The sequence below is a fragment of the Emys orbicularis genome, chromosome 4, assembly GCF_028017835.1.
Source record: "Emys orbicularis isolate rEmyOrb1 chromosome 4, rEmyOrb1.hap1, whole genome shotgun sequence".
Classification (NCBI taxonomy): Eukaryota; Metazoa; Chordata; order Testudines; family Emydidae; genus Emys; species Emys orbicularis.
The window spans coordinates 68,074,615-68,099,655 of NC_088686.1; the positions used below are offsets into that span (position 1 = coordinate 68,074,615).

The 25,041-nt window shown below is 41.5% G+C and overlaps 1 protein-coding gene across 3 annotated transcripts in view; it reads right to left on the reverse strand.

Moving 5' to 3' along the window:
- The window catches only part of SIPA1L1 (signal induced proliferation associated 1 like 1), a 118,600-nt gene that overhangs the window by 42,080 nt on the left and 51,479 nt on the right, over nt 1–25,041 (reverse strand). For all 3 annotated transcript variants that reach the window (XM_065403277.1, XM_065403275.1, XM_065403274.1), the window contains exons 7-9: nt 24,323–24,899; nt 22,860–23,134; nt 13,733–14,011 (exon numbers count right to left, since the gene is read on the reverse strand). In XM_065403277.1, the coding sequence (XP_065259349.1) occupies nt 13,733–14,011; nt 22,860–23,134; nt 24,323–24,899 (1,131 nt within the window). The remainder of the gene's footprint in view (nt 1–13,732; nt 14,012–22,859; nt 23,135–24,322; nt 24,900–25,041) is intronic.

Below are 25,041 nucleotides of genomic sequence, written 5' to 3' on the forward strand. Positions count from 1 at the left end.
CAAATTGAGCACTCAGAATTAATGAATACTTCTGACTTTAATCTCTCTCTGCCTCAGTTGTTAATCTGTAAAATAGAGATAAATATATCCCCTCAACTCACAGGGGTATTGTGAAAATAAATTAATTAATGTCTGTGAAGCGCTCAGTTACTATAGAGAGGAGTGCTACAGAAAAGCCCATAAGGAAATTAATTACATTTTCAGAGCAGGATTTGAACAGTGTGCAGTAAATAAGGTCTGGGGCCACACACTGGGGGGCGGGGGGGAGAAGGAGAAAACAAAATACTGAATAATTGCTCATTATGTGAATGCAGTCCATTCTATGAACTTAATAAGGTAGGTGTCCTGTGGGGAAACTGTGAATAATTATAATTGAAGATTATCATAATACATATGCACAAGGGGGCTCAATGAAGTTCGCACAAGCAACCTTAATTCTGGAATCTCCTGACTTTTGAGTGCTTGACATTGTAAACCTTAGTAATGTTCTTTTTAGTGTAGTTTGTGTATGTATAATACATATATTATGTAAAATGTCAAGAAGCATAACTGACAATCTTTAGACATCTGAGGCTGTAGTCTTGGGTTGCAGGGGTTGAGCTCCAATTTTCCAGTGCTGAGTGAAGGTGTTGGACCTGGTGCTAGTACACAGTGGACATACTATCTAGGTACTGATGCAAGGCTTTACATTTTCTAATCCAAAACCCCTGTCAGGTAGGCAAAGTAAGAGTTGTATTCCAGATGGTGAAATCATAGAGAGGCCTATTCTTGTCTACACTAGGAAAAATAAGACTATCAAGCATCAGCAACAGATGCTCTTGACTTGTGCTGAACACTATTCAACAGCAAACGTAGCCAAGGATGAACTGTATTCAAATACCATTACAACAACCTGTTTAGAAAAGGTTTTAACCATGGTTTCTGGTATGGTACTTAACACAGCACTATGACTACTTACTCAACACACTTGGCTACACTTTTTAACCAAACAAATTCCATTTAAGCTGAAATTTCCCACACTTTGCCTCAGTTAAAAGAAGAATATTTTTGCAAAGTCTGAGCAAACCTCACCTATGCACTAGAGCTGGCTGAAGTATTTTTCCCCCAACTGTTTCGATTTTTTAATGAAAAGTGGCTCTTTGACTAGATGGAAATTTTTGAGAGAACATTTCTTTTTTCCATCAACATTTGACAGGTTTTGTGCAAAATCCTGGGAAAAAATGTGAATTTTTGTTTTCGATGAAAACGAAAAAATGTTCTTCCTTTAAATGTTGTTCTTTTCAGGAAAAAAATGCATTTTCAATGTATTCCTTCAGCTCTATTATAAGCATGTGTATTCTGAATTTCTATATAACGAAGGTGATCATGTTTCCCGAAGGGAAAGGGGACATCGCCTGGGGCTAGTCTGAGGCCCCTTCCCCCCCCAGGGCTGGCCTGCATCTCTTCCACCCCCGAGAAGGGCTGGCCCAAGCTACTCACCTGACCCATTTCCCCACGCGGGACTGATATCGGTGCTTGTTCAAGCCTTGCCTCTCTTCCTCCGTTGGGCTGGCATCACCGCTCGCCCTGAGCCCTGCACGTTCTTCCACACCCTACTTTTTGACAAAAGTGGGCATTTGTCCGGTTTGCTCTTGCCAGCTGATCCAGTTCAGAGCAAATAGGACAAATGCCCACATCTGCCAAAAAAGTCGGGATGGCCGGGACAGGGCTTAAAAAAGGGACTATCCCAGCTAAAACGGGATGTATGGTCACCCTATGTATAACTGTAATCTTCAAACTTGGGGCACAAATTTGCAAACTACTGTTCATGCAACTAATGCATTGATTCTAAAGGGATTACTCTCAAGTGTAAGTTTTCAGGACTGGGCCCTTTGCTTACTTTGTGGTCCTTAATGAGATTTAAAGCCAACCTTGAAGAAAATTATTCCAGTATTATTTAATTTATAGAGGTTTAAAGTCAGTGTTTGAATGTGACCACATCAGTACAGTTTCCATTTGGCTTAGAATGTTGACTGCGCTCAATAAACTTTTATCTTAGGAGTGTCTGTTTTATCTTAGTTTAAGCCTTAGGTTCAGATCCAGCAAAATATTTAAGAAAATACGTAACTAAACATGTGAACAGCCCTACTGACTTCAGCTCGCATGTTTTCACACACTTGCTTAAGTACTTTGCCAAATCAGGCTTCAGTTAAGACTGATTCACTTTGGGATGAGTCAATTAAGAGCAGATTGTGATACAACTAACAGCACTCCCTCCCACTCCCAAACTCTCTCACACATGTGCATGCGCGCACACACACACACTTTTCCCCCCATTAAAACAAACAGGAAATTAAATGCAAAAAACCAACATTAACACAACATTAAGGCTGAGAAATCAAGATCTCAGAAGTCAAGAGATTCCAAAATATAAGGTTATGTTTATACTACAGCCTATGTCGGCAAAACGTATGTCACTCAGGAGTATGAATATTCCACCTCCCCTGAGCAACAGAAGTTACACCGACATAAGTGTTCATGTGCACAGCTCTATGTCAGCGGGAAAAGTTCTCCCGCCAACAAAGCTTATGCCGCTCACGGAGGTGGTTATTTATGGCAACAGAAGAGCTCTCTCCTGTCAGGATATTCTCCTATACCAGGCATTTAATTGGTTCCAGTGTGAAGGTTACACAGTTACAGGGCTCCTTACCATATAACCCGTAACTAGCACCAGGGTTAGAGGGCTCCTTACCAAATAATCCATAACACAGAGTAGGCTCTCCTCAGCCTATCCCCAGGACTCAGCTCTCTCTGAGTCCTAGCACTCTCCTCACTGCCAGGGGGACAGAGGGTGCAGCAGAGTGGGGACCTCAGCTCACGAGGGCCACAAGGTCTCACCCTATGACTTGAGCCCAAGGCCCATCACCAAAATCCCTGGTCTTTTCCCTCTGGGAACTGTTAATTTTATTCTCTTAGCCACACTGGAAACCGGCTGCAAGTTGTGACAAATAAACAGCTCCACCCCTGTACCTCAGTCAGGTACTAAGTGCATTCCTACTCAACCCACTGTGGCTTGCAGGTGCTGTGAGGAAGGCAAAAAACTCCCTGGTCTTCTGCCAATTGGCCTCTGGGAGAAAAATTTCCTTCCTGACCCCTTAACAGGCAATTGGCTAGAACGGCAGCATCTGTCAGGCTGGGTTCCCACTCCTTGTTTGGGCGGGTAGGGAGGGCTGCTGGAATGCAGCCAAAAGAGGCTCCATATGGCCCCTGCGTTGGGCTAAATCTTGGGATCTGTGGAATGCAGGCTAATCAGCACCTCTCCTCCAGCTGGCCAATGGGTGTCAGAGACTTCCAGGGAGGAGCTACCTATTGTCCCTTGGCGAATGTCTCCCTCCTCGCCGCAGGGACTGTCCCCCTTTCACCGCAGGCACCATCGATTTCCCCCACCCGTTGATGCAGGTGGGTGGCATTTTTGAAAACTTGTGTATATGACACCTGGGTTGACCATCAATCTTATTCACAGCAGCGAACAAGGTATATTTTGTATGCTAGCATAAATTTATGATGGACCGCTTTGTTCATTTCATACTACTTTCCTGCTGTAGTATTGCTGATAAACTAGTTTCTTACCTGAATAACTATATGAATGTGTGGGTTTTTTTTTTATTTTTATAATGCTCATCTTTAAATAAGGTTAAAGTGAATCTCTCTGTTAACTGGGATGACTGTATCATTGTCATGTTTTGTTTGCACCCTCCTATGCTTGACAAGAGTCTAGAGTACTTTGAAAGTGAAACTGGAGCCTTTAAAAGAATCACTCATTGTTTCAATATATAAATATAAAGAAAGTAAAGCTCAAGTTTAAGCCTCCATCTCAGAATATGTTTGGCCTGTATACACTCAGCTTCTTACCTGTCCCATATCAAAGAAGTCTTATTTCCCAAAGGACCCTAAGGAAACTAGTATCAGAGGGGTAGCTGTTTTAGTCTGGATCTGTAAAAAGCAACAAAGAGTCCTGTGGCACCTTATAGACTAACAGACTTATTGGAGCATAAGCTTTCGTGGGTGAATACCCACTTCGTCCTAAGGAAACTAGGCATCAACAGCACTGAATTTCAGTGGGAGTTTGGTGCCTACCTCTCTTATGCTCCTGTGGAAATCCCAACCTAAGTTTGTAGATGCTGATGCGCCCTTTCAAAGCAAAATGCTTAACTGCAGATACATTCCACTTAAGTAGGTATAGACTACTTAGTTTAAAAAGGAATTTCCTGTAGTACTATTGGACATGGGATGCTTATTTCCATGGGAAAATCCAGAATGCTTTTCCAGCTCACAGATTTTTTTTTCTAGAATTAGTTACTGTTTTGTGTATGCCTTCATGTGAATGGAATTCTTTTCTATGAACTTGCCAGTGAATTGTGGATGGCTTTCCCCACTTTTGCCGCCATGCATTTTCAATTCAGAGCTGCCATGTTTCAATGAGAGGCTATTCAGAAATTTGGAATTTGTCTCCTTACTGTACTTCTCCCCCCGCCCCCCTAGTTTCTTTCCCCTGCCCATCTGCTCCCTTCCTCCACCTCCACACAACACTATCAGCAGTGTGGGATGGCTGCACACTTTCAGCCCCTCCCACAGTAGCACTCCTCCTATTCAGCCTGAAACACATAGCCAGAGCCTGGAGCCAAGTCCTAATCAGAGGCTACTGTAATATTTGCTGTGTCTCTGGTCTGGTTTCTGTAAAAAATAATGCTTCTAAATGTTTTCTTTTTAAGAAGCCAGAGTAAGTCCCCTTAATGTTGTCTCCTGTCTCTTGCATGGCCCCTCCCTTCTCCCAAGCAGTCTCTATGTTGTATGCACGCTTTACATGTATACACATATGCAGACACATGCACGTGCACACACACACAACCTGTAACCAATCAATTTCTACTACAGCTATTCCCCATACACTCCCTCCAATTCAGCTGCCATTCTAGCTCCCAGTGCTGCCAGCACAACCAACTTCCAAACAGGACCGTTAGCCCCGAAGCAAGTTTCACTTTGCAGTTTAAGTAGCACTGAACGGCTGAATAAAGCACAACCTGAAAATGACAGTAAGCAGCAAGTTTAATTTTGAAATGCATTCTGGAGGCAGCATGATGCACTACAGTTAATGTCTGGGGCGGGGGAAAGAAGAACAGTGGTTGGTGCACTGTGGAGAGGCAGGAAAAAAAAAAAGGCCTAAAAAAGGGGATACTCCAATCTGAAGCAGAAGGCTCAGAAGCTAGGTGGATATGTACACCTTTATTCTTAATACTGTCCCGCTCAGTTAAAACTTTCAAACCATAAAAATATCAATCTGTATTAAAAAAAAAAAAAAAAAAAAGGTTAACTAAGACATTAAGTGTTGTATTGACATGCAGAACCGAAATAAAATTCGACTGAACATTTTGATAATATCATATTCTGCAAGCCTGATCTTTATTTCATTTTTATCCCAGTTGAAAAAATAATGTAGCATGGCCATACTGAATTTACTTAAAGAAGATTTTGGTCAATCAAGAGAAACTTATATTCCAGTCCTAGTCACATCTGAGCCCTCGCAAATAAAAAATGATTTACAACTTTTCAATGCAACAAGTCTAAAATGAACAAACAAGAGTTGCTGAATATATGCCAGTGAAAATTTGCTTTAAATCAATTTCCTTGTTAGACCACATTGACCACTTCTATATTCTTCACTATCCATAATTTTTCAACAAAATGAATTCATTTCACCATCTTCAGGAAATACTGTAATTACTTCATTGTGTCTTTCTTAAATAAAAGCTTATTCAGACATTTGTTTGTTTTTTGTGGTATTTTCATCATCACCACTTTAAAGTAAACCAATCCTTTGATTGTAAAATAATGCATCCCACACATTAAGTTTTAATGAATTCGGTATTTAGCACTAGGATTCTGGAATTCATCAGTGCTTAAGTATACAACATTAATCTCCATGCAAGTACCTATATGAAAACAGTTATGGTTCAGTGGGACTGGCATTTGGTTATGGTCTAAACTAACAGTTCTAATTTGTACACGCAGTTCCCACCAGATCTGATCAGTATCTTATACTCAGGGATCATGTATTCTGTGGCTTTGAAACTCATCCCTTCTAATAGAATTCTGCTCCAGAAACTCACTTTTCTTTATCAAAAAGTTGTATTACCAAGGGTTGGAAACCTGCGTAAGCTTGAAAAAGTGAATCCTGTGCAAACCAATAAAGAGGTGCATGCTGAAATGATAACTTTGAGAAGCATGAACTGCTCCATTCATTTCAATCATGGCCCTATGAAGTCCATTCTACAGCTATAGAATTTGGAATTTTTCAAAGATGCCATGGGGGAGGGATAGCTCCGTGGTTTGAGCATTGGCCTGCTAAACCCAGGGTTGTGAGTTCAATCCTTGAGGGGGCCACCTAGGGATCTGGGGCAAAAATCAATACTTGGTCCTGCTAGTGAAGGCAGGGGGCTGGACTCAATGACCTTTTGGGGTCCCTTCCAGTTCTATGAGATAGGTATATCTCCATATATTTATTTATTTTTATTTAATTCATCTTTGTTGTGGAACTCACCATTTTGCTAAAACTTAGTGCCCAAACATTTTGTCTCCCTGTCCTGCTGGGATTTGCCTACAGCTGCCTCTTGCTCTCCATAAGGGACTTATCTGGACTACAGTGCATACTCCCTGCACTATTCAATGGAACAAGACTACTGGGGGTTAGGGAGCCAGAGCAGAAGTCTCACTGCTTCCCAAATACCAGGTAGAGTCAGAAGTACAGAGTGGTGATTTGGGCTGCCAAGAGAACAGATAGTTCACTGAAACGGATTACAAAGCTCTGTGCTTGCTGAGCCCAGTGGGCATGGGGGATGGAAACAAAGATTTTGAGCTGGGCCACCTGGAGGACAACACAGCTGGGGTCCAAAAGTTGTAGCCAGGCTACCCTGGAGAGCATAGCAAAAACACTCAATGTCAAATATCATCACTGTTGAAAATAATCATTGATTACTTTTATGCTAATAACTATTTTCAAGCATAAATTATAGTGTATGTGTTTATGTAGTGATAAGGGATAAGAATGATGAGTATTTCATGATGATTGACTAAATTAACAGTGCCACAGAATGTAGAGTTGTATGAAATAGAGTTCCAATGGGCTGCAAAATAAACCTTATACCTTATGAGAAATGAGTAAGTGTCTCAGCTCAGGCCCTAGTGGATAAGTGCCTGTATTAGAAAAGCATGAACACAGCTGGCAATAATTGGCACCCTTTGTGGTACCCAGAAGCCAAGAACTGTTACTGAACTACCATCTCAGCCTTAGAGGCAGTCCCTCCAGGTCACACTTGATATATATTCATAGGACAATATGGGAAAACTATGCTTTATTTATACAGTGGAAAAATAATGTGCTTCAGTTTCCAGGACTGTTGATCCAGCACCTTTAACTGTCACTAGATTCACTAAAGAACAATCTCTGATATGGCAAAGGTCAACTGGAAACTCATTTGAACTGATATACAAGTTTTCAGTCTCAAAAGCAACAAGATTTAACAGCATAAAGGCACCACTCAGTTAAATCCCATTAGTTGATCACTCAAAGAAAAGGTAAGAAAAATACTTATTTTCTTTTAAGCTGTTTTTTGTTTAAGTTAAGTCCCTGAAATATTTAGTGTCTGCCAGATGTTAACATAGGTCACAGTTTTATTGCTGATACTATTAAATTCAATATTGTGTCAAGTCCAATGTAAGCCAAAAATTGTACAGTGCTTCTCTGTTACATCCTTAAACTCCACACTGTTGGAATGGAGATGATGATGGTGTTAGATTACTTTATTTCAGCTGAATGGTTGTTAATACTGCTACATAAGCTTGTCCCACAAATCATTTCAAGTTTATAGCTCAAAAGGCCACCTGGATCAATTTATTACGTGCAAGTTTCACAGCTGCAGCATCCCTTAAAACACAAACCATGAACTGAAGTCAGAATACAGTCCTCCTGGCTATCCCTTAGCCTTTTAGACTTTTCATTTCAAAATAGCGTTTTTGTTTCAAATTTTATTTTTTTAAAAAGGGTAAATAACACCCTCCCAAAAAATGAAAAAAAAAATTCATTTCAAGTCTAAGTGTTTTGTTTGACCCAAAACAAAACTTTTCCCATTTGAACGGAACCACATTTTTTTCAAATTGGCCCTGAACGGCCGGGGGGGGGGGGGGGGGGGGCTCCCTGTCAATGGCTCTCTGTTATTGTGTTTGTTTTCTTAAGTAGTAAAACAAACACAAAAACCTTTTAAGGGAAGTACACAGAAATGGCATCCATCACTTCTGAACACCAAACTATCTACAAAACTTGTTAGCTTATTTCACCCAAGTGCACCAAATAAAAGGGATTTATTTATAGCACTAACACGACACACTAACCAACAAAAAACAAAGGGCTAGGTGCTGGCCCTGGCTGCTGCTATTTAGTGATAGATCAGCCAGGGTCAAAGAAACCATAAAGCCAGTGTATTCTTGCTGCCTAAGGGTTTCTCTAGAAGCGTAGGGCTGGCATTGCAAGCAGAGGGGATGTGGCTGGTCACAGGCAGGAAGGCGTGGCCTGCCTAACACTCCATCAATCCCTGGCTGCTCCAGGCAGTGGGTAGCTGGCACAAGTTAGAGCAGCCCTGAAACTCTTGAGTCTGGAAGCTTGGGTCTACAGCAACCTAAACAATGTTTGTTAGTGGGCAATTTGAATCTGTACATTCGCAGTCTGGAGGTTGGAGGCAAGGGGAAACGAAGGGTTAACGGCCCCATTTCTGGAGTATGTCCCAAAGGTGGGTGGATCTCTGTGCCACAATCATTGCTGTTATTTATATTTGTATTATGCAGTAGCACCTAGGAGTCTCAGTCATGAACCAGGACTCCATTGTGCTAGACGCTGCACAAACACAAAACAAATACAGTCCCTGCCCCAAAGACAAGGAAGCAATGAGACAATACTGGTCAGCACGTTGTCCCGATTTTTTGTAGGCCTCAGAGCAAAGTAGAGATCTAAGGAGGGTGTTGAAGGAGAATAATGAGTTACGCTTGGGCTACACTTAAAACGAATACTAGCATAGCTATCAGGGCCGGCTTTAGGCACTGCGGGGCCCGATTCGAAAGAGCAGCCGCCGAAGTCCTGCCACTGTCTTCGGCGGCAGCTCAATTGCTGCTGCGGAGGAAGGACCCTCCGCCGAAATGCCGCCGAAGACAGCGGCAACGATTGAGCTGCCGATGACGATAGTGCCGGGACTTCGGCGGCAGCTCAATCAGCTGCCGGTGCCTTCATCGGCACTTCGGCAGAGGGACCTTCCTCCACGCAGGGCCGGCTCCAGGCACCAGCCCACCAAGCTTATGCGTGGGGCGGCACCTGGAGGGGGGCGGCGCGGTGCTCCGGCCGCCGGTGAGAGCGGGGCCACGGCCGGGCTAGCCGCCCTCCCCCCCGGCGCCCCCCCCCGGCCGCCGGGGGGAGAGCCGAGCCCTGGCCGGGGCTCGCCGCCCTCCTCCCAGGGCTCCGGCCACCCTCCCCCCGGCCACCGGAGGGAGAGCGGAGTCCCCGCCGGGGCTTGCCACCCCCCCCCCCGGGGCTCTGGCCGCCCTCCCCCTCCCCCCCCCCCCGTGGGGTGGGGGGCGCGGCCGGAGGCTTTTTTGCCTGGGGCGGCAAAAAAGCCAGAGCCGGCCCTGCCTCCACGGCAGCGATTGAGCTGCCGCCGAAGACAGCGGCGAGACTTCGGCGGCAGCTCCTTGGGGACGTTGCGGGGCCCTCTTAGGGACGCGGGGCCTGATTCCGGGGAATCGGCTGAATCGTCCTAAAGCTGGCCCTGATAGCTATGTTGGTCAGCAGTGTGGGGAAAAAAACCCACCCCAACCAACATATCGATGGTGATAAACCCTCAGTGTAGATACAGCTATGCTGACAGAGATGAGTGCTTCTGTTGGTGTAGCTAACATCCTTCTGGGAGGTAGTTTTCTACACGGGCAGAAGAACTCCTTCTGATTGTATATGCTGCATCAACAGTAGCGTAGACATAGACTTAGTTTTGCAGATATTTACAGGGAGCTTTTCCTAAGCATGGGAGAAAGCACAAATCAATCCTAGCCCTAACTCTTCAACAGAATTCCCTCCGCCTCTGATGATCACTTTCAGATTTTATAAGTTAAATATACTTCAATTGGGTCAGTATTTGACTGGGAAACTGAAAAAAAAAAAAAATCAAGGGGCTGCCTGAAGTGGTGTTGATGCGGATAGTTGGTAAGTCTCTTCACTGAATCAGTACTGAACCAGAGCTTAAGGGACCACTGTTCTGCTGGGAGCTGCCCTCTTTTATATGCTATGTATAATCAAAGCTCTGACCACTCTTTGCGCTGTCTACACTTTAAAAGCATTCTGGAATAACTGTCTGCTAGGAGTGTGATTGTTTGCTGACAGTTATGCCAGTAAAAGCCCTAATCCAGACGTAGTTATACCAGTATAAAGGTGCCTTATACCAGTATAGCTTATTTTTTCCTAAAACCAGAATAAGATATAGTAGTATAAACACGTTTATACTGATATAACAGTGTCCACACAAGGGAGATTTGCCTGCTTTGCCAGCACACTTAAAGTGGCAAACCTTTGAAGTCTAGACAACCCTGTGTCATCTTTGGGTTTTACACTTCAGTTTTTGCCATATTCAAGTTTGTAATTATTCTGCCTACATACAATCTGAATTCAATTTAAACTAGAAAAAATGTTCTTCATGTTCCCTTATAAAGACACGTGTAAGTTACTGGGGCAGAATGTAAACATTACAGAGAAAGAAATTTTTTGCAGGCGACAGTGTCACTTTTTTTTAAAAAAGGATATTATTTTCATTATATCAAGTGACAATTTTAAAATTAATGTTTGATGGGATCCAGTCTCTCACCACAATTAATGGATAGTTATACAGTATATATTATATGAAGAACAGACTTCATTTATCCGACATGTCAAAACATTTGTGACGCATGATCCTTTTTTAGTTTATTACAAAAGAACACAAAATCTTTATGCATACAGACAGTATGTAAGCAGTTCTACTGTCTATTAATGACCCTACTACTTCACCACTGGATAGCTAATATCATGAAAGATTCTTTTCTGTAGGCTTAACTGATAACAGCTCTCTAAATCCAAGGGGGCTCCCATCAACCTCAAATATCAACAGTGACTAATACATTTTCTTCAGCTTGGCCTAGATTTTTACTTGCAACTAAATCTCCATTCTGACTTCAGAAGGGAAAGAAAAGATGAATTGGCTTTACATTCCAGTTAACTGTTGCTTCTCTTTGCCATCTTACACTCCAGTGAACAGAGAATTACTCCAAGGTCTTTCCTCTTTGAAACCACATAACAGTAATGTTTCTAACTACTGCAAAGTAGAGACCAACAAAGTGGACTGGAGTACAGTTGATTCAGTGTACACCAGAAAAACGGCAAGGATCATGCACAGAATGTGCAAGGAGTGTCCTTAACTAGGCATTGCCAGTGTTAAAACTTGACTACATGTTCCTTGCCTGTCTTGCATCATCCATGTGTGATCTCTGCACTTTTGGAAGTATGGGAGTCAATGGTGAAAATTCAAAGCAGACAAAGTATTTCTTCACTAGCTATAAAAATCTCATCTCTGTAGGCATTAGGACCTTTACATAATAAAAAAATAAAAGCACTGAAGCATTTGGATTTTATTTACTAAAAGTACAAAGCATTACTCAACTTAAGAGAAAGAAAAACGATAAGAATGTATGAGCCTATTAATATTTCGGTGTTCCATTAACATCACAAAAGTATTTATTTCTTTATCTTAACTGGAAACAAGTGAACATTAAACAGCTGCTGTTTTATATAAAACTGGATCCAACTCACAAGATTAACCTCTTTAGCAAACTGAGCAGGGAGAGAAAGAGAGAAGGCAAAAAAAAAACCCAAACAAAAACCTTAGCTAACAGGTACTTAGAGGTGAACAGACATAATATTAACCTTTTTTAAAAAATGCTTTAGAAAGAACGTTAGATTTTAAGGAGAGGGGGACAAAAAAAGTTAAAATGGTTTGGAAACCAAGCAAACTCAAACTCATGGTTTCACGTTTACAACACAAATGCTGAACGGTACGGAAATATAATTTCTGTTTTGCAAAGTCTCCACCAAACACCTTGTGCTCTGCCATTATGATTATAATTTGAAATCCTGCAATACAGGAGTGGGCAAACATCATTCCATGCTGCTCTGAAAACACAGGCCACGGCTCCCTTCAACATTACTATAGAGGTACGGTATATCCTGTGGATGCTACATATCTGAGCATACAATGCTCTATTTTGATCCAAATAGACAGATCAGAGGTAAGTTATCTTTATGTCAAACTGGCTTCTATGGCTTTCTGTATACAAGAGAATTTTAGAAAAAAATTCCCATCGGTGCTAACATTGGTAAATCAACAGGAAACTGTAGACAAGGCTCAAGAAGCTTCTGGCTTTTTATGTTAATACCAATTTAACTGACACTGTGCTAAAAACACTGATGCTGCCACTGAACCACTGGTAATACAAGCAAGTTCTTTCCTAAAATTCTCAAGTGCACATTTTCCTTATGAGGCAAAATACAAATCAAAAATTTGAGCAAAATGTATAGTTTTAATTTTGTTTTTTAAAAGGGTGTAAATGCAATATAAAATCACTGACTGAGAAAGAAATGAAAGTATAATCTATCAACTCATTAGGAGTCATCATCATTTGTCAACAGCTGGGCCACACTTGAGCTTTCAATCTTATCGCTATAGTTTTTCTCCCTTGGCTATGATGCCTCTTAATTTCTCTCTCCTTCAATTTTTGGCTACATGAATGAATGCTTTAATGAATTAATTCACCATACCATGTATTTAAAAAGAGTTCTGTAATTTATAGCATGTATTGTCCACTTCTTCGTATTTTCCAGATGTGTAAAGTATTATTCGGACATGGTCTACATACACTACATGCAAGGTTGTCTACAAAACAGACTTCCCCCGCCATCCTGCCCGCCGCCCATCTCTTTGTAAGTCTAGTGATGCTAACAGATTTACTCAGATAATCAAAACAAAGACACTACATTTCAGTACTATCATCCACATTCTTAAAGGGATGGAAATATTGTGACATGATGGGGCTGTTATCATCTCAAAAATAATCAGTGTTTCATTTGTAAATGCAGAGAGGCAGTATAAATTTAAACTTTAAGCTACCTGTTCTCTGGCTCTAAATTTAAATGACTTCCCAATCATATCAGTGAAAGTTGCCTCCCTCACCTCTCTATATTGTGGTATGCATTTTATCATTAGCTAAATATATTACCTCATGCTATTTCTCTGCATCAACAGCTGTATCTGACTTCCACAAAGCTACAAAATGTGGAACCAGAATTGGAACATCCAAAATTCCAGGTGTGTTTGGATTCAGGATTTCAGTTCTGGTCCCACCAAATTTAAAAAGCAATAAATCAATTTCAAAATATGGCATAACAAAACAGATTCCAACAGTGCAATACCATCTCATTTTGCAAATAGCAGTAATAAGTTATTCCATTCTGGTCCATATTTTTAGTTATTTGCAAGATATACTGAATAAAATATTTGAAAATACATGTAAAATGTTTTGTTTTAGAAAAAATTCTGAAAAGTGTTGAAAATTGATTTGTGAACAGCATACATACCGCCGGCTCTCCAATGGACGTCCATCACTAGAGATGCTGCGGGGAATGTTGGCTGCTCGCTCTTGGGGTGGCATTTTCCCTTCTCCTTTCCCTGAACCAATCCTAGAGGTTACTGGACTTTGTATCTGGGATGGTACCTGTGACATATGAGGCCCCTGCCCCTTGTTTGCATTTCGTTGCCATTTGTTGTTGTTTCTGAAGGGGAATTTGAACTCATATGGAACTCCTTCATTCACTTTGTATTCCATCACTGGCATGCGACAGGTTTCTGAACAACTCCTGGAAGGGAGAAAATGAATACACAGGTAAGATATTTGTTCACACGAAAGAAAGAAAAATAAAGTATTGACTAGAATTACATTGATAAGTGCTGGCAAAGGGAACAATTAAACAGAAGGTCTCAATCCCATTTAATACATGTCTTTTCTGTTGCCTTAACTTTCGTTGCAGCAGGCTTATAAACAATACTAAAATATAGACCGTCAGTAAGACAAACCCAGAGAAACATGGAATGGATTAGACGAGCTAATATAGTAGATCTATCTCTATTGTCTACAATTCAATGATAAGGAGTCTAATAGATGGGTTTTTATTTGCAATGAACCCAACTCTAAAACCCTGATACAAAAATGGGAAAATTCAGATCTGACTTTTGCAGATTGAGCTGCTTCTAGTTTTTCATAAAGTCAACAGAGTGTATAAGTGCATCTATACATTTGCTCAGATATCACCCCTCAAAGAATCCAAAAGCATAGGTTGTCCGTTGTTGCACCTCACTTCAACTCCAACTTGAAGGCCAGGTCAGACAGTTACAGTTACCTTAAATCTTGAATTCTGAGTTCAATATTTCACGCTTTCTATTAATGGTTCCCAATGTTTTCTAGCAACTATCAATTTACCAAATAAAGAATATGTATGTACCAGTGAGTGCATCAAAGTTCCATTCAACTGGATGTACTTTAATCTAGTGGTTCTCAACCTTTTTGAGCTCAGGACCCATTTGTAAACCTTGATGACCTGTCCTGACACAGTAAATAGCTTTAGTAACAAACAAACAAAAATCTGGCTCACTAAATATTTCTTATCCACTATAAACACACTAACAGTCAATACTAAATACTCCTGAGAGAATTCTGCACCAAAATATTAAAAATTCTGCATACTTTGTCAAAATAATACAATATAATCATGCCATTTTCAATTATTCTGGTAATTTATTTCAAAATACCATTTAGCAAGTGTGTCTGTAACAATACAGGCAACAAAAAAGATTCAGAAAATGTTTTTTTGACAAATATATTCCTTACTAGGCGTATTAACACATCTATATGGCTCCTAACGCCCAAACCAGATGTGCCCCTCCCCCCACCACTGCCCGGGAGGGGTGCGTGAATCAATTTTTCAGCGGGAAAGAGTAAAATCTACAGGGGGCATTAATTCTGTGCTTGCGCAGTGGCACAGAATTCCCACTAGTCACAAAAGCCTTAAAGTTCAGAGGTTCAGACCACTGCTTTAATACTCTCCCTTCTACCAGTAGATGCAAAATATTACTACAGTCCCAGAGCAAAATATTAATATACAAATTAAGAGAATGTCAATGAATGATCTATTTAAAACATCACCACTTATACAGCGGGTTAATTTACACTTTAAATGAGGCAGGGCCTGAACAAGGAACTGAAAAGCAGCATGAACCAGGAATTCCTGCTTAACCAACAAAAGGCTTTTTGTTTGTTGCTTTCACTGAATGATAGAAAGCAAAGAAATCCTCAAACAAGATTGAATCTTCTGGAGATATTAAAACATACCTATTAAAAGTAAACATAAAAGTGATCATCAGAAATTCTTCAAACATAAGGCCTCTCACAGGATCATGCAGTCAGCTGTACCAACTGGGATATGACTTTTTTTTTTTAAATGAAGCTTAATCAGAGTTTGATTAAAACTTATATAGTCACTGGATATTGACTGTTTTAAGGTTAAAAACTCTGCAGGGAATACATTCAAAATGTTTACCTGTGAATGAAAAAAAAAAATTCCCACATGCTAGACCTTGTCTAGGACACAGGAAAAATATAAATTTGAGATTCCTAGTACAGCTAATTTTGAGATAATGCTTTACAAACAAAAAAGGTAAGACTACCCCAAAATGAATTACACTTCATTTTTTAAAGTTTTATACCTTTGACATACATTGGCTAATCAACCCCACTTTCCCTAAAAGTTCAATGCTTGCTAGAGACCACAAATACCAAATTTGAAACTAAAGGGATTTTTATTTTATTTTTTTAGGAATTTGTGGCTTTGGGAAGGTGTCAAAATTGGGCTAACAAATAAAAGAGGGCTACAACTTCAAAGTCACTATGACGTCTACAAAGTAACTACTGCAACTCCATAATCATTCTAAAACCAGGTTATGGAAGAAAACAAAATAATTACAGATCAAGTTTGCAGATGACACAAAGATTGGGAGACTGGTAAATAACAAAAAGGACAAATCACTGATACTGAGCAATCTGGAACACTTGGTAAACTGGGCAGAAGCTAACAATATGTATTTTAATATGACTAAATATAAAAACATACATCTAGGAAGAATGAATTTAGACCATACTTTCAGAATGGGGGACTCTATTCTGGGGAGCAATGACTCAGAAAAAGATGTGGGGGTCATGGTGGATGTTCATCTGAACGTGAACTCCCAGTGAGATTGGGCCAAAGGGCTAATGAGATCCTTGGAAGTATAAACAGAAGAATCTCAAGTAGGAATAGAGAGGTTGTATTACCCCTGTATTTGGCACTGGTGTAACTGCTACAGGAATAGTGTGTCCAGTTCTAGTGTCAACAGTTCAAGAAGGATGTTGACAAATTGGAGAGGATTCAGAGAAGCGCCACAAGAATGCGTAAAGAATTGGAAAACATGACATAGTGAAAGACTCAAGAAGCTCAATCTATTTAGCTTAAGAAAGAGAAGGATACGGGGTGATTTGAGGGGTGAGTTTAGAAGTACCTACATAGGGAACAGAACTTTTATAATGGAGGATTCTTCAGTCTAGCAGACAAGGCATAATAAGATCCAAAGGCAGACAGACTAGAAATAGGGCACACATTTTTTAACAGTGTCATCAACCATTGGAACACCTTCCTATGTGTTGTCGTAGCTCTCCATCACTAGACATTTTAAAATCAAGATTGGCTGTTTTTCCTAAAACATACGCTCTAGTTCAAAAAGAAATTAAGGGAAGCCTATGGATGGTGTTATACAAGAGGTTTGACTAGATTATCACAAAGGTCTCTTCTGGCCTTATAGTCTATGAAAGCAACAGGTCTCTCCTATTGAACTTTAGATGCTTCTCTCTAATTTGGCCAGTAGAAGCCTTTGGGATAAACAGCATTATCTTATAGTAACTGGAGTTCTTAGAGATGTGTGGCCCCATCTGTATTCTACTGTGTGTGCGCACTCCATGTGCCCGAGACCAGAAGATTCTTGCCAGCAGTGTCCATTGCTCTGCACATGTGCCCATCTTCTAACGCTGTGAACTGAGGCTATAAGGGGCAGTGCAGACTTAGTGTTTCTCCAGTTCCTTCTCCACCACGAAGCAAGGAAAAAAATCTGAGGCAGAAGGGAAAGAGGGTAGTGGAACACAGATAGGGACAACACATCTCAAAGAACTCCAGTTACTATAAGGTAAGTAACTTCTCTTTCTTATTCCAGTGATGGTCCCTATCTGTATTCACTGTGGGTGACTGACAAGCAGTATTCACAAGAGGAGGAGGGTGCGAGAATGCTGGTGATATAGATGATTACAGAACTGACACTCCATAGGACGTGTCTGCTGTGGAGGCTTGTACTATAGCGTATCTCATGGAGGTATGACTGGAACTCCACGTAGCTCCTTTGCAAATATCATTGAGTGACACTTATTGAAGTGAGGCTACTGAAGATGCCTGTGTTCTGTTAGAGACCTCTTATTTGTTCTGCTAGGGAAACAAATAGTTTAGGTAACTTTTTGATAGATTTTGTTCTTTGCAGATAAAACACTAATGTTCCATGCATGTCCAGGGAATGGAGTCTCTTATCCTCACTGCGTGTATGAGGCTTTGTACTGTCTCATTTATGTGAAAATCCTAGATTACTTTAGGAGTAAATTTTGGGTGCAATTGCAACACGACCTTATCCTTATGGAATACTGAATACAGTGGATCGGCCATCAGGGCACCAAGTTCCATTACCTTTCTGGCAGAAGTGATGGCCACTAGAAAGGCACCCTTCATTAATAAATGAGACAAACACATCCCGAAAAGTTAAAATGGTGGCCTAGTTAATGTTGAGACTACCAAATAAAGATCCCAGATTGGAAGTGGTTTGGTTATAAGCAGAAAAGTTCTAATTAAAACTTTGAGAAGATGTATGATTACCAGGTGGGTGAAGATAGATTGGTCATCAATTGGAGGGTGGCAAGCGCTGATCGCATCCAAGTGAACTCTCAACAAGATAAGGGAAAGGCCTGCAGACTTGAAGGTGGGGGAACATCCAAGATAATGGGAATGCCCGCTTCTTCTAGGGACAGTTGGTGACGCTGGGCCTCAACAGAGAATCTAGCATTTCCTGGTTTATTCTTTCCTACTATTGTTGAGGATGGCTTGGACCGCTTCTGAATGTGTGGGTGTTTTAGGTTCAACATTCATCCAAATACCATGCTGTCAAATGAAGAGAGTCTGGATGGGGATATTGAACCCTGTCCTGGGTCCAAAGGTCTGGGAACAATTAGATGCTGATGAGTAAACAAACTGACATGTGCAGAAGGCTTAGAAACCAAAACTGCACAGACCATTTAGGAGTGATGGGGGTGATTACCACTCTGTCTTGTTGGCCCTTCCGCAGGACTTGACATAAGAATGGATGTAAGTGCATATCCTACCCATGAGATTAGCAGAGCATCACCCCTGGGGCCCTGATCCCACCTGCAGCAGTACATTTTGCATTTCCTGTTCCCTTGAGATACTAAGAGGTCCCAAGTCAGAGCTTCCCATTGAGTGAATATGATGTTCGTCAATTAATCGTGTAACTTCCCCTCATGGTCAGTTGAGAAATGTCTGCTGAGGCTGTCCACTCACTAGAGAACTGTTTTTCCAGAAGGTGACCACTGATAGGGTAATATGATGTTGAGTGCACCAATTCCACACACTGGCTATGCAGAGAGGGGTGGATCTTGTCCCTTCCTGGCTGCTGATATAGAACATTGTAGTTCTATTGTCCAGCATTATTAGAATATGATGGGATTGTGTGAGTTGTAAAAATGTTTTGTGGGCCTCCTGGACAGCTCTCAGTACTAGAAGATTTATGTACATTCTGAGGTGTCCATATGCCTTGTGATGTATGCTCATCCAGATGGGCGCCCTAACCTAGTGGGGATGCATCTGTGATCAATGTTCTCTTGGGTATGAGGGAGGAAGGGGACTTGCATATACAGGTTCCTCATTCACCCACCAACTTAGGAGAGTTTTTCACTGTAAAGGGGATCGTCACTACTTCATCCATGCTGTGTTTACTTGGCACATAAACTGTTCGAGGCCAAGTTTGCACACAACTAAGACAAAGACTTTATAAAAGATGTTACATAGATGCATGATGCCACATGACCCATATCTTCACTACTGTTCTCCTAGTGACTAATTACTCTTTACTTTGACTGCTGGTTTTTCTCTTCTCTGTGTTAGACGTGGCTCCAGTTGAACCAATGAGAATATGTAATTCCTCCCTGTTCCTATTCCTCCATTCAAAGTCAGTAATCACCCATTAATTGCATTCAGTGACACTGTTTTAATTATGTTTTTTTCAGAGACATGAATTTTAAAAAGCAGCATGGTCTCTTGGGTAGGGCACTAGGCTGAGACTCAGGAAATTTAGGTTTATTCTTGACTTTGCCACTGACCTGTTATATAATCTTGGGCAAGTCACTTCATCTCTGCGTTCCCTCTCACCTTTTATCTCTCTTGCTGTAGAGAGGAGGCGTGGCTTCCCTCAGAGAAAGACCAGGAGGGGCCACAACCCATCCCTGGATGCAGGTACACCCTGAGGGGAGGATAGGAAGTAGCCTAGGGACAGCTGACTATAGTCGGGCAGCATGTTGCAGCTGCAACCTCCCTGACCCCTAGTGGTGGAACACTCCACCATTGTTAGGGCCCTGGGCTAGGACCAGGTGGAGTTGTGTGGGCCCAGATCACCCTGCCACCTCACTCCTGGGATGGCAGCCTCCCAACCATAGGCTAGGAAGCCTGCGCTAGTCTACTGTCTGCCAGAGCTAGGATGCTAGATCCTTTATTGCTCTAACCTAGGCTACCTCCTCTAATGAGGGCTGAGCTCTTAGACTGCTCGTTGTCTTGCCCTGGCTGAGGGCCTGGGCTTATAGACTTTTGCTGTCCTGCCCTGATGACAGGCCAGAGCCCCTAACTGCTTGCTACCCGCCCTAACTGAGGGCTGGGGCTCATAGACCCTTTGCTGCTCTGCCATAACTGCAGGCCAGAGCCCCTAACTGTTGGTGCCTCGCCCTGCCTGAGGGCCAGGGTTCACATAGACTCGTTATTGCTTAGCCCAGCTCAAATGGCCTGAGCTTTAAAGACAGCTAATTCACTCCTAACTGACTGCCGTGCTAAGGGTGTGACAGTGACAAGGAGTGGTCTCCCTCAGAGGTAGACCAGGAGGGACGGCCACACACTTTTATATTTGCATATTTAAGTTATAAACTCTTTGAGATAGGGATGACTTACTAAGGGCTTGGCTACACTGGCACTTTATACCGCAATAAAGCCTCCCAGAGCGCTCTACCTTACTCCCCGTCCACACTGGCAAGGCATGTAGAGCGCTCTGACTCCCTGGCTAGAACGCTCCTGGTACTCCACCTCCACGAGAGGGATAACGGCTGTTGCGTATTGGCTGAGACGCCCCAGGGCCAGTGTGAACGAGGAGTTACGTTACAGGGTTCTGACTGACCTCCGGAAACGTCTCATAATCCCCTTAAGTCAAGTGGCCTCTCGTCTCTTTGTTGTGAAATCAGCTGAGGAATGCGGAAATGCCTTTTCAGAGCTCCGTTTCAGATAGCGGCTGCTTATCTGCAACGGGGCAAAGCGAACGTTTACTGAGTGAGTGAGAGAGAGGCAGGGGGGCTAGAGGGATCTGAACTTACAAGATAGCATGCTGACACACTCTCAGCACTCCAAAAACCCACTCTCTCTCTCCCCCCACATACAAACAACACACTCCACCCCACCCCCCTCATTTGAAAAGCACGTTGCAGCCACTTGAACGCTGGGATAGCTGCCCATAATCCACCGCTCCCAATGCCGCTGCAAATGTGGCCACGCCAGTGCGCTTGCAGCTGTCAGTGTGGACAGACTGGAGCGCTTTCCCTACTGCGCTCTCCAAAGGCTGGTTTAACCCAAAGCGCTCTACAGCTGCAAGTGTAGCCAAGCCCTACGTGTTTGTACAGCACCTAGAAGAATGGGTCCCCTTCAATTAGGGCCTTTAGATATTACTGTAATACAAATCATAAGTTATCTCCTGGATTATGCAGAAAAGGAAATCTGACTTTGGAAAACTTATTGCTAAAAATAAATTGCTTTGTGCAAAGATTTAACTTTCGTCTTTAATGGTATATTTATTATTCAATATTTAAGAAAATTTATAAATGTAACAATGTATAAATAATTATGATTTTTTGGATGCAGTAGGCAGGAGTAGGAATTGGCATTCGGGAGTTTATAACTGAGTAATAAGCTACTTATGATCTTTGCCCCAAAACAATAACAAAACCACTGACACTAGGGTGAGTATTTTGAAAAATACTATGATAGCTCTTCCTGCTGTGATTGTGGCCAGACTGAAGCTAAGCCTACTTTTAGCTGTGCTTAATTTAATTCAGCCAAGATATTTGAAATAAGTGGGATCTGTGCTAGAATTGTATGTTCTAATCTTTTTGCCATGATTGCAGCTGGACTTTTCATTTGCTGATCCTGCCAGATACTGTTGTTCTTATGGCAACTCTAAAAGATTAAAAACAGAAGTGGGCTTTTTACAATTAGGACTCCTATCTACATTGCAGGTGGTCTCCTTTGTTCTGACAGATGATCACATCTCAAAATAATAATAATCTCACAAATCACTAACACAGTACCTCCTCAAAAAGATCATTTGTACATTTGATTCGTGTACTTGGTTTTCTTCTAACCAAATTTAGCACAAACCTTGAGCTGACAGTGGGCAAGTTCAGGCTATATAGGTTCCTTCTCTCATATTTAAATACTGTTTATGAGGAATTAATACATGGTATTTGAGAGATGGGAATCAGATGCAGATATATGACTGAAAAGAGAAGCAATAAAAATGATAAACAGATTGGGAAAATAGAGCTCTAAGAAAAGATGAAGGAAATTGGGAATGTTCAGTTTAGCAAGAAAAACCACAAGACAAAAGTTTATCCATGATCAAAAGCTAAATTTAAAAGCTATAAAAGCAATAAAAAAGTTGACAGCCAGCCTGGAACTCAGCAAGGGTTGAGTGCGCTGTGGAGTTAGCAAACGCAGCCACTGAGGAGACAGTCTCAATTTGCAGCAAGTTCCCTGACCAGTACATACACAGATAGATTGATAGGCTCTAGTCACATGTAGCCTTGCTTCGTTGGAAGGGGAATGGAACATTTGGCATTGGGGAAAAGGATCCATAGGAATTAAAAGTTCTCTGTGAACGGGAGGAAAATTAACTAGTATTTTGATGCATCATAAATGTACACTTGTCAGTTCAGAGATGTTTGATCTCCACAACGTGTTTGTGGGAGTTTGAAGGATACATTGAGAGTATTATGATTTTTACTAAACTACTGTACACATAGTAGATATTTTGTGGAGCTGAAGTGTAAATTTAGACAGCATGTCCCCTTTTGCAACTTGTTTCAGTTGACAATATGGGATGCTGTAACATAATTCTTTTATAAATCTTTACACAGGCCGGAATTTATTCCAATGTCAAAGTACTAAGGGGGAAAAGTTTTGCATTTTTAAAACAAAATAAACTTCTTGCCCAAAGGTAGCTCTAGATGGCGTTAATTCTCATTCTGTCACCTCACAATACCTGCGTGGAGTGCAGTCCTCATGGGGAGGAATGATGACAACCTTCACGGTTACTGATGTTCTCAGCAGGTCAATCATTTGCTCATGGCTTAGAGTGGCTACAGCCACTTTGCAGATCTCCACTAGCCGGCTGCCCTGCAGTAATCCTGCCTGCCAAGCATAGCCGTAGGGCTCAACGTCTGCCACAATGCCTTCATAGTTCACATGGAAACCAAGCTGACCCAGTCCATTCCTACGTAAAGTCATCTCAGTGGTCTCACAGCCCTTTGTCACAAACTGAGAATTGAAATGAAGAGGAAAGAGTGATTAGTGTAATGAATTACATTCTGAGAGGGCTATAATTCTGGGTTTTACACCCACAGTCCAAGATGAGGTATGGGGAGAGGGAACAGAAGTGCTTTGTCCCAAGGAAAGTCCCCATTGCTATGTACGATACCAGTTCAAACAAATCCCTTTACTCAAGCTGGATATTTAAGATAGCATCTAGTTGCACAGAATTAACTAGTGGTATTGTAGTTCTGCCTTAAAATTCCACTTATTTCATAGGAACATTAAAGGAATGTGGCAGTACACAACAGGTAAGTGTGGAGGACTTACACAAGCACCTGTATTTCATCTTTCATTTAAAATTTGACATTTTTACTAGGTCTGTGGATATTTCACAAAACTACCATTTCTCCATTTTTCAGTACAGTAGTTTGATGGCGTGCAACTACCCAATTTAGTGGAACTGGAACCTTATGCCACTCTCTTAACTGGCACCAGGGTGAATACAGGTTCTACATGCTTGAACCAATGGCATGTGTCTCTCCTTCCCTCTTGTTCATTCTACAACTGCTATTGTTGACGTAGTGGAGAACACAGCTGCTACAAATACTTCTTTCCTTCATGACACAGCTGGACAAATAGTGAAGATGGACAGACATTTTCTAGACAAACAAGAACAATGCAATGAATTGTTTATTTTACTTTATTACTATTATTATTTGTATTGAGATAGCATCTAGAGGCCTAAATCTAGATTGGGGCCTGATTTGCTAGGCACTGTCCAGACACATAGTAAGGCAACTCCTACTCAAATTTCATTTGAGATGAAATATAACATGAAATATGACAGAAAAAGGAGGAAACAAGAGAAATAGATAAGATCATTTGACTAGACAGGTATTTACCGAAGGTACCAAATTTTTTCTCATTTTTTCAAACAATATCAGCTACTCCTGACTAATGCAAAACAACCAACAATGGCTGGCTATTTTCTAGTAGATGTCAAAGTAGAGAGAGAGAGAGAGAGAGAGAGAGAGAGAGTGTGTGTGTGAGAGAGAGAGAGAGAGAATAGAGCAGAGAGAGAGAAAACGGGAATTGGCCTTGTGGAATTAATTAATTAGCAAACAACTATTGCAAGCATTGTAATTCATTTGTTACTAAAGTCCCAATTTTAATTTAGAAAAAAAAAATTCTAACCTCCAGCCTTTTTACGACCTCTTTGATATCATCAGAGTTGTTGATAAAGCTCTCCACAGAAACACATTCACCCCGGTCATAGAAGAGTTTGATGCTTGTGTCGGTTGAAGTCCACCCTATCACATCTCTGCAGGAACAATTGAACACCACACTCTTTGTATCCTGCTCAATGAGAACTACAAACTCATTAGATACACCCAGGAGACAGTCTATTTCCATACCCTTGCAATAGTCCTTTGCATGGACACTCCACACAATGGCACCAGAACTATGGATCTCTGCTCCTGGATAAGGTTTGGACTTTTCCTTCTTTTTTGAGGCTAGTGAAATGAAGGGGAACTTGCCAGATGGGTCAATGGGTGTATTGGTGACATTCTTTTCTGCTAGATCTTTCAAGTACTCTTGGCGAGTCCTGGTGGCCATGGCACGGAACTTCTCGGATTTATGAGCAGCATTCTCTGCATTAATCACTTTGGCCAGTAAGAAGTCCCTGAACACATTTGATTTAGGAAAGGTAACACCTTTTGGGATTGGTGGTCCAAACGATGGTACATCTCTGGATCTTGTCACAGCAACACTAGAAGAAATACAGAAATGAAGAAGCGATGTGTCAACATTTTAATTTCTCTTTAGCAGTTTATGGGATCTAGAAAACCCATAGGCATGCCCTTCTCAGGCCACCCTCTGATTTTCAAACAGACATATACTGTGGCAAAAGA